This window comes from Oncorhynchus clarkii, chromosome 14, assembly GCF_045791955.1.
Source record: "Oncorhynchus clarkii lewisi isolate Uvic-CL-2024 chromosome 14, UVic_Ocla_1.0, whole genome shotgun sequence".
Taxonomy (NCBI): domain Eukaryota; kingdom Metazoa; phylum Chordata; class Actinopteri; order Salmoniformes; family Salmonidae; genus Oncorhynchus; species Oncorhynchus clarkii.
Window position 1 is genome coordinate 40,407,009 of NC_092160.1, and position 11,008 is coordinate 40,418,016.

General features: G+C 42.5%; 1 protein-coding gene across 1 annotated transcript in view; it reads left to right on the forward strand.

Annotated features, from left to right (window-relative positions):
- Positions 1 to 11,008, forward strand: part of LOC139366599 (transcriptional regulator ATRX-like) — a 96,536-nt gene that overhangs the window by 38,814 nt on the left and 46,714 nt on the right. The window contains 5 exon segments of the mRNA XM_071104282.1: positions 2 to 1,338; positions 9,323 to 9,389; positions 9,512 to 9,642; positions 9,761 to 9,946; positions 10,258 to 10,502. Coding sequence (XP_070960383.1) covers positions 2 to 1,338; positions 9,323 to 9,389; positions 9,512 to 9,642; positions 9,761 to 9,946; positions 10,258 to 10,502 — 1,966 coding nt within the window.

Below are 11,008 nucleotides of genomic sequence, written 5' to 3' on the forward strand. Positions count from 1 at the left end.
AAGGATGGAGGGAAGGAAGGAGTGGAGGGAAGGAGAAGGAGAGGAGTAAGGATGGAGGGAAGGAGAGGAGTAAGGATGGAGGGAAGGAGAGGAGTAAGGATGGAGGGAAGGAGAGGAGTAAGGATGGAGGGAAGGAGAGGAGTAAGGATGGGGGGAAGGAGAGGAGTAAGGATGGGGGGAAGGAGAGGAGTAAGGATGGAGGGAAGGAGAGGAGTAAGGATGGAGGGAAGGAGGGGAAGGAGAGGAGTAAGGATGGAGGGAAGGAGGTGGAGGGAGATGGGGCCTCCGAGGAGGACAGCCGATGCTCCAGTCGCACAAAGACCACACCCCTCAGGAAGTCACCGGAGGGGAAAAACAAGATGTCCACCTCTCAGGAGAACATCGACTCAGAAGGCGAGGAGAAGAGCCCCAGCAAGCTGAAGAGGAGAACCAAGGGCAGCTCCGAGAAAGAACGGGGGAACGCGGAGGAGAGGAAAGAGAGCAAGGCCTCCTCCATGGTAACCTCTGACCCTTCGAAACAGGACGTGGACTCAGATTCTGACGAGGTTCCAGACATCCTGGTCCAGACTGCAGCGGCGGAACACAGCTCGGACGAGGATGTGCAGCAGGACGCCGACAGTAACCAGGGCAACAAGCGCGCCAGGAAGTGCCTGTTCAAACTGAGCAAGAAAGAGCAGGTGGGAGAGGAGGAGGAGCAGGTGGGAGAGGAGGAGGAGCAGGTGGGAGAGGAGGAGGAGCAGGTGGGAGAGGAGGAGGAGCAGGTGGGAGAGGAGGAGGAGCAGGTGGGAGAGGAGGAGGAGCAGGTGGGAGAGGAGGAGGAGCAGGTGGGAGAAGAGGAGCAGGTGGGAGAGGAGGAGGGAGAGAATGACAAGGAGAAGACTGACAAGAAGCCGGCGGCCAAACGCAAACTGAAAGCCGACGACTCCGACAACTCAGAGTCTGACTCCGATGAAGACGCAAAGAAGAAAAAGAAGTCCTCCACGGCTTCTGACAAGAAGACATCCAAGAAGAAGCAGAAGGTCTCGGACGGCTCCTCCAACTCGGACCTGGAGAAGGAGATGAAGGGACTCAGCAAACTGACGACGGGGAAACGGAGGAGCAGCCGTGTGAAGAAGGAAAGAGAGGAGAAGGAGAACAAGAGCGGAGATCGGAGACGGTCGTACGAACTAAAACGCAAAGCCAGAAGTAGAGGAGCCAAGCAGCAAGATTCATCGTCTGATGATGACGAGGAGGAGGAGGGAGGAGGGTCTGGAGAGGAGAGTGGAGACCAGCAGAAGATTAAACCCATCGTGGAGGAGACGGTGGTAGCAGGGAGGGAAACCTTCCACCAGTCCTCAGGTCAGTAGATGTTGTTTGGGTTAGGATTAGTCAGGTCAGTAGATGCTGTTTGGGTTAGTCAGGTCAGTAGATGCTGTTTGGGTTAGGATTAGTCAGGTCAGTAGATGCTGTTTGGGTTAGGATTAGTCAGGTCAGTAGATGTTGTTTGGGTTAGGATTAGTCAGGTCAGTAGATGCTGTTTGGGTTAGGATTAGTCAGGTCAGGAGATGCTGTTTGGGTTAGGATTAGTCAGGTCAGGAGATGCTGTTTGGGTTAGGATTAGTCAGGTCAGGAGATGCTGTTTGGGTTAGGATTAGTCAGGTCAGTAGATGTTGTTAGGATTAGTCAGGTCAGTAGATGCTGTTTGGGTTAGGATTAGTCAGGTCAGGAGATGCTGTTTGGGTTAGGATTAGTCAGGTCAGTAGATGCTGTTTGGGTTAGGATTAGTCAGGTCAGGAGATGCTGTTTGGGTTAGTCGGGTCAGTAGAGATGCTGTTTGGGTTAGGATTAGTCAGGTCAGTAGATGCTGTTTGGGTTAGGATTAGTCAGGTCAGTAGATGTTGTTTGGGTTAGGATTAGTCAGGTCAGGAGATGCTGTTTGGGTTAGGATTAGTCAGGTCAGGGGATGCTGTTTGGGTTAGTCGGGTCAGTAGAGATGCTGTTTGGGTTAGGATTAGTCAGGTCAGGAGATGCTGTTTGGGTTAGGATTAGTCAGGTCAGTAGATGCTGTTTGGGTTAGGATTAGTCAGGTCAGTAGATGTTGTTAGGATTAGTCAGGTCAGGAGATGCTGTTTGGGTTAGGATTAGTCAGGTCAGGAGATGCTGTTTGGGTTAGGATTAGTCAGGGCAGGAGATGCTGTTTGGGTTAGGATTAGTCAGGTCAGTAGATGTTGTTAGGATTAGTCAGGTCAGGAGATGCTGTTTGGGTTAGGATTAGTCAGGTCAGGAGATGCTGTTTGGGTTAGGATTAGTCAGGGCAGGAGATGCTGTTTGGGTTAGGATTAGTCAGGGCAGGAGATGCTGTTTGGGTTAGGATTAGTCAGGTCAGGAGATGCTGTTTGGGTTAGTCGGGTCAGGAGAGATGCTGTTTGGGTTAGTCGGGTCAGTAGAGATGCTGTTTGGGTTAGTCGGGTCAGTAGAGATGCTGTTTGGGTTAGTCGGGTCAGTAGAGATGCTGTTTGGGTTAGTCGGGTCAGTAGAGATGCTGTTTGGGTTAGTCGGGTCAGTAGAGATGCTGTTCCTGAAAGTGGTATTCTGGGCTGTCTGTTTCTACAAGGCAGACGGTTCACTCTATTGTAAACACAACTTCACATAAACGCCACTGATGTAACCCCTGACCTCTACACTGTCTTCCTCAAGTATATAGAGTAGCCAGCCAGGCTATTTTTTAGCAAAAGGAGCTCTGTTGGTGTCCTCTGGTAGTTTCTAATGCCTTGGTTCCATCTGAATACACAGCGAAATGATGGAATAATTCTAGAGAGAAGCCCTCCTGTAGGTTAACTCCAACCCTGTTCCTGGAGAGACCCTCCTGTAGGTTTTAACTCCAACCCTGTTCCTGGAGAGATACCCTCCTGTAGGGTTTATACTCCAACCCTGTTCCTGGAGAGATACCCTCCTGTAGGTTTTAACTCCAACCCTGTTCCTGGAGAGATACCCTCCTGTAGGTTTTAACTCCAACCCTGTTCCTGGAGTGTAAACCTACAGTAGGGTATCTCTCCAGGAACAGGGTTGGAGTTAAAACCTACAGGAGGGTCTCTCTCCAGGAACAGGGTTGGAGTTAAAACCTACAGGACAGTAAGTACCTCACCAGGATAGTAACTCTCTAGAACAGGGTTTAGAAAGACAAGACGTTACAATTTAAATGTCTGAATTCAGGGTATTGTTAGTTGTTTTGGATAATTTATAGGTTTTGGGACTATATGAATCAAATGTATTTATATAGTCCTTTTTACATCAGCTGATATCAAAGTGCCTAAAACCCCAAACAGCGAGTAATGCAGGTGTAGAAGGACTATTTTCAAAGTAATTCTTTGTTATTTAACCTTTATTGAACTAGGCAAGTCTCTTAAGAATAAATTCTTATTTACAATGACGGCCTCCCAAAAGGCAGAAGGCCTCCTGTGGGGAATATTTGGTAAATAGCCCACACTATCTTGAAAAATAAAGGTTAAATAAAAATAAGAAATGTCTTCAGTGTTATATTGTTCTGATTTGACATATCCTACATTTTAATGTGAAATTATCATTAGGTAGGATCCTATGAAATGCAATTTTGTCTGATTCCGTTTTGTTCTTTCGCAAATTCCGTATGTTTAGTTATTCCAGGTTTCAGTTTTTTGCTCTGAAAATCGCGTTGTTAATAGAACAGGGGTGCAAGTCCACAGCTTTACACCACTTCTGGAGACCACAGTTGAGATCTGGGAAACATCTGATGTTTACGTGTAGTTACCCTTTTAATTCCACCTAGCGAGAGGCTGCCGTCTAGCGGCCGGCGAGAGGCTGAGAGGCTGCCGTCTAGCGGCCGGCGAGAGGCTGAGAGGCTGCCGTCTAGCGGCCGGCGAGAGGCTGAGAGGCTGCCGTCTAGCGGCCAGCGAGAGGCTGAGAGGCTGCTGTCTAGCGGCCAGCGAGAAGCTGAGAGGCTGCTGTCTAGCGGCCAGCGAGAAGCTGAGAGGCTGTTGTCTAGCGGCCAGCGAGAGGCTGAGAGGCTGCTGTCTAGCGGCCGGCGAGAGGCTGCTGTCTAGCGGCCGGCGAGAGGCTGCTGTCTAGCGGCCGGCGAGAGGCTGCTGTCTAGCGGCCGGCTACGCTGACTGACTGACGAGAGGCTGCCGTCTAGCGGCCGGCGAGAGGCTGAGAGGCTGCCGTCTAGTGGCCGGCGAGAAGCTGAGAGGCTGTTGTCTAGCGGCCGGCGAGAAGCTGAGAGGCTGTTGTCTAGCGGCCGGCGAGAAGCTGAGAGGCTGTTGTCTAGCGGCCGGCGAGAGGCTGAGAGGCTGCTGTCTAGCGGCCGGCGAGAGGCTGCTGTCTAGCGGCCGGCGAGAGGCTGCTGTCTAGCGGCCGGCGAGAGGCTGCTGTCTAGCGGCCGGCTACGCTGACTGACGAGACCAGAGTCACTGTCTTTAGTGTCACAGTCCTTTGGTTGTCCGTCCTGATGTGATACCATGGACATGAGTTACGAAGGGCTTTAGGAGATCAACTTCAGTTAGTTCTAGTCAACACTTGTTGTAAAAGCACGGCCATGGTTGGCTATGGGGAAAAATAATACATTAATTAATAGCCTACCAGGCTCCATGGTTAATTAATAGCCTACCAGGCTCCATGGTTAATTAATAGCCTACCAGGCTCCATGGTTAATTAATAGCCTACCAGGATCCATGGTTAATTAATAGCCTACCAGGCTCCATGGTTAATTAATAGCCTACCAGGCTCCATGGTTAATTAATAGCATACCAGGCTCCATGGTTAATTAATAGCCTACCAGGCTCCATGGTTAATTAATAGCCTACCAGGCTCCATGGTTAATTAATAGCCTACCAGGCTCCATGGTTAATTAATAGCCTACCAGGCTCCATGGTTAATTAACAGCCTACCAGGCTCCATGGCTAATTAATAGCCTACCAGGCTCCATGGTTAATTAATAGCCTACCAGGCTCCATGGTTAATTAATAGCCTACCAGGCTCCATGGTTAATTAATAGCCTACCAGGCTCCATGGTTAATTAATAGCCTACCAGGCTCCATGGTTAATTAATAGCCTACCAGGCTCCATGGTTGGCGATGGGAAACATAATACATTAATTAATTGCCTACCAGGCTCCATGGTTGGCGATGGGAAACATAATACATTAATTAATAGCCTACCAGGCTCCATGGTTAATTAATAGCCTACCAGGCTCCATGGTTGGCGATGGGAAACATAATACATTAATTAATTGCCTACCAGGCTCCATGGTTGGCGATGGGAAACATAATACATTAATTAATTGCCTACCAGGCTCCATGGTTGGCGATGGGAAACATAATATATTAATTAATAGCCTACCAGGCTCCATGGTTAATTAATAGCCTACCAGGCTCCATGGTTAATTAATAGCCTACCAGGCTCCATGGTTAATTAATAGCCTACCAGGCTCCATGGTTAATTAATAGCCTACCAGGCTCCATGGTTAATTAATAGCCTACCAGGCTCCATGGTTAATTAATAGCCTACCAGGCTCCATGGTTAATTAATAGCCTACCAGGCTCCATGGTTAATTAATAGCCTACCAGGCTCCATGGTTAATTAATAGCCTACCAGGCTCCATGGTTAATTAATAGCCTACCAGGCTCCATGGTTAATTAATAGCCTACCAGGCGCCATGGTTAATTAATAGCCTACCAGGCGCCATGGTTAATTAATAGCCTACCAGGCTCCATGGTTAATTAATAGCCTACCAGGCTCCATGGTTAATTAATAGCCTACCAGGCTCCATGGTTAATTAATAGCCTACCAGGCTCCATGGTTAATTAATAGCCTACCAGGCTCCATGGTTAATTAATAGCCTACCAGGCTCCATGGTTGGCGATGGGAAACATAATACATTAATTAATAGCCTACCAGGCTCCATGGTTAATTAATAGCCTACCAGGCTCCATGGTTAATTAATAGCCTACCAGGCTCCATGGTTAATTAATAGCCTACCAGGCTCCATGGTTAATTAATAGCCTACCAGGCTCCATGGTTAATTAATAGCCTACCAGGCTCCATGGTTAATTAATAGCCTACCAGGCTCCATGGTTAATTAATAGCCTACCAGGCTCCATGGTTAATTAATAGCCTACCAGGCTCCATGGTTAATTAATAGCCTACCAGGCTCCATGGTTAATTAATAGCCTACCAGGCTCCATGGTTAATTAATAGCCTACCAGGCTCCATGGTTAATTAATAGCCTACCAGGCTCCATGGTTAATTAATAGCCTACCAGGCTCCATGGTTAATTAATAGCCTACCAGGCTCCATGGCTAATTAATAGCCTACCAGGCTCCATGGTTAATTAATAGCCTACCAGGCTCCATGGTTAATTAATAGCCTACCAGGCTCCATGGTTAATTAATAGCCTACCAGGCTCCATGGTTAATTAATAGCCTACCAGGCTCCATGGTTAATTAATAGCCTACCAGGCTCCATGGTTAATTAATAGCCTACCAGGCTCCATGGTTAATTAATAGCCTACCAGGCTCCATGGTTGGCGATGGGAAACATAATACATAAAGGAGTATGCCAGAACAACAGTTGGGCTAAGAGGATTTGGACTCATTTGTTAGCATTTATATTTCATTATATTTATATTACATTATATTTATATTACATTACCATATATATTACGTTACCATTTATATTACATTACCATATATATTACGTTACCATTTATATTACATTGTATTTATATTACATTACCATATATATTACGTTACCATATATATTACGTTACCATATATATTACGTTACCATTTATATTACATTGTATTTATATTACATTACCATATATATTACGTTACCATATATATTACATTGTATTTATATTACATTACCATATATATTACGTTACCATATATATTACGTTACCATATATATTACGTTACCATTTATATTACATTGTATTTATATTACATTACCATATATATTACGTTACCATATATATTACGTTACCATATATATTACGTTACCTTTTATATTACATTATATTTATATTACATATTTATATTACATTATATTTATATTACATTATATTTATATTACATTATATTTATATTACATTATATTTATATTACATTATATTTACATTATATTTATATTACATTATATTTATATTACATTATATTACATATTTATATTACATTATATTTATATTACATTATATTTACATTACATTATATTACATATTTATATTACATTATATTTATATTACATTATATTTACATTATATTTATATTACATTATATTTATATTACATTATATTACATATTTATATTACATTATATTTATATTATATTTATATTACATTATATTTATATTACATTATATTTATATTACATTATATTTACATTATATTTATATTACATTATATTTACATTATATTAAATTACATATTTATATTACATTATATTTATATTACATATTTATATTACATTATATTTATATTACATTATATTTATATTACATTATATTTATATTACATTATATTTATATTACATTATATTTATATTACATTATATATATATTACATTATATTTATATTACATTATATTTATATTACATTATATTTATATTACATATTTATATTACATTATATTTATATTACATTATATTTATATTACATTATATTTATATTACATTATATTTACATTATATTTATATTACATTATATTTATATTACATTATATTTACATTATATTTATATTACATTATATTTATATTACATTATATTTATATTACATTATATTTATATTACATTATATTTACATTATATTATATTACATATTTATATTACATTATATTTATATTACATTATATTTATATTACATTATATTTACATTATATTATATTACATATTTATATTACATTATATTTATATTACATTATATTTATATTACATTATATTTATATTACATTATATTTACATTATATTTATATTACATTATATTTATATTACATTATATTTATATTACATTATATTTATATTACATTATATTTATATTACATTTATATTACATTATATTTATATTACATTATATTACATTATATTTATATTACATTATATTTATATTACATATTTATATTACATTTATATTACATTATATTTATATTACATTATATTTATATTACATATTTATATTACATTTATATTACATTATATTTATATTACATTATATTTATATTACATTATATTTATATTACATTATATTTATATTACATTGTATTTATATTACATTATATTTACATTATATTTATATTACATTATATTTACATTATATTTATATTACATTATATTTATATTACATTATATTTACATTATATTTATATTACATTATATTTATATTACATATTTATATTACATTTATATTACATTATATTTATATTACATTATATTTATATTACATTATATTTATATTACATTATATTTATATTACATTATATTTATATTACATTATATTTATATTACATTATATTTATATTACATTGTTACCATTTATATTACATATTTATATTACATTGTTACCATTATATTACATGGGGTGTGAATTCACCAGCATGCTTGCTCCCGCACGCTCTCTCCCTGCTCTGTGTCAAGAAATTTAACTGTAACTAACCACAGCCCACATAAATTGTACCGGGAGGCAGGATCGATGTCAGACTGCGTTTCCCGCTCGCTTTATGCCTGACAGGAGCCTTTCCTATCAACAGATGGCTTGGAAGATGCGTATCGTTCATTCTCGCGGGAGAGGGACTAGCCAACTGAAGTGTTTAAATAAAGTATCCTAGTTAATATGAAGTGGATAAAGTATCCAGCAGAAATGGAGTCTAACGGGCTGATTAGCTGACGGCCTTGTGGAAAACACAGCCTCTAACCCTGGTCTCTGTGGAAAACACAGCCTCTAACCCTGGTCTCTGTGGAAAACACAGCCTCTAACCCCTGGTCTTTGTGGAAAACACAGCCTCTAACCCTGGTCTCTGTGGAAAACACAGTCTCTAACCCTGGTCTCTGTGGAAAACACAGCCTCTAACCACTGGTCTTTGTGGAAAACACAGTCTCTAACCCTGGTCTTTGTGGAAAACACAGCCTCTAACCCTGGTCTCTGTGGAAAACACAGCCTCTAACCCTAGTCTCTGTGGAAAACACAGCCTCTAACCCTGGTCTCTGTGGAAAATACAGCCTCTAACCCCTGGTCTTCTCTGTGGAAAACACAGCCTCTAACCCCTGATCTTTGTGGAAAACACAGCCTCTAACCCCTGGTCTTCTCTGTGTCTGTAGGAGAAGAAGGTAACCATGACGCTTCTCAGATGGCTGTTGATGATGACGATGATGATCCAGAAAACAGGTCTAAAAAAACATTTTCATAAACACAAACCAAATATGTCCTCAAACCGCATGCTCTCAACCTTTCCTTTCCTTGTGTCCTTTTCTTGTGTCCTTTCCTTGTGTCCTTTCCTTCCTCTATAGGATTGCCAAGAAGATGCTGCTGGCCCAGATCAAGGCCAACTACTCTTCAGGAGCAGAGGAGAGCTCTGACGAGGACGGAGAAGAGAAGGAACAGAGGAAGGGAGGAGAGGAGGAGGAGGAGGAGGAGGAGGGTGGGTTACGTTCAGGTTGTTGATACGTTAGTGATTCTGCAGTGCTTCATTCCACCACTAGTGTTTTACGTCACCAGATGTAGAAACCATAAATAACTGCTTGTGTTCCCCTAAGCAGATGATGGTGAGGAAGAGGAGGAGGAGGAAGGGGACTCTGGCTCTGACATGGATGTGAAGAAGAGTGGGGGGCGTCGCCACCGGCTGCTCCGCCACAAACTGACGCTGAGCGAGGGAGAGTCAGGAGAGGAGAAAGAGAAACCAGCCAGCAAGGGGAAGAAGGAGACCAAGAGGACCAGACGGAAAGGTATGGGGGTTGTCAGTGTGGCTGTCTGGCGCTCTGTCTGGCGCTCTGTCTGGCGCTCTGTCTGGCCGACTGTCTAAGCTTGTGTCAACACCTATGGAACAGAATGAATGTCCTACTCTGCAAACTGCTATGACTGTTTTCACTCAGCTTTACCTCCCTCCCACCCCGTCTCTCTCGCCATTTTCTCTCTCTCTCGCCCCCCTCTCTCTCGCCCCCCTCTCTCTCGCCCCCCTCTCTCTCCCCCCCCTCTCTCTCTCTCTCTCTCTCTCTCTCTCTCTCTCTCTCTCTCTCTCGCCCCTCTCCCTCCCCAGTGGGCAGTGATGACTCAGCAGACTTAGACTCTGAGGAGTCGGCTAGCAGCAGTGAGTCAGGAGTTAGTGAGGAGATCAGTGAGGAGTCAGAGGAGGAGTCAGAGGAGGAGTCAGAGGAGGGCAGCAGTCGCAGGAGGACCACGCGCTCCTCCAAGAAGAAGAAGAAGAAGAAGGAGGAGAGGAGCTACGCCCAGAAGAAGAAACGCCGTCGCATCAAGGTTCAGGACTCTTCATCTGACGAGAAGGTATGGGGGAGGGGGAAAAGAAGGGAGAAGGTATGGGGGAGGGGGGAAAGGAGAAGGTATGGGGGAAAGGAGAAGGGAGGGGGAAAGGAAGGGAGAAGGTATGGGGGAGGGGGAAAGGAAGGGAGAAGGTATGGGGGAGGGGGAAAGGAAGGGAGAAGGTATGGGGGAGGGGGAAAGGAAGGGAGAAGGTATGGGGGAGGGGGGAAGGGAGAAGGTATGGGGGAGGGGGGAAGGGAGAATGTATGGGGGAGGGGGGAAAGGAGAATGTATGGGGGAGGGGGGAAAGGAAAAGGTATGGGGGAGGGGGGAAGGGAGAAGGTATGGGGGAGGGGGGAAAGGAGAATGTATGGGGGAGGGGGGAAAGGAGAATTTATGGGGGGAGGGGGGAAAGGAGAAGGTATGGGGGAGGGGGAAAGGAAGGGAGAAGGTATGGGGGAGGGGGGAAAGGAGAAGGTATGGGGGAGGGGGGAAAGGAGAAGGTATGGGGTAAAGGAGAAGGGAGGGGG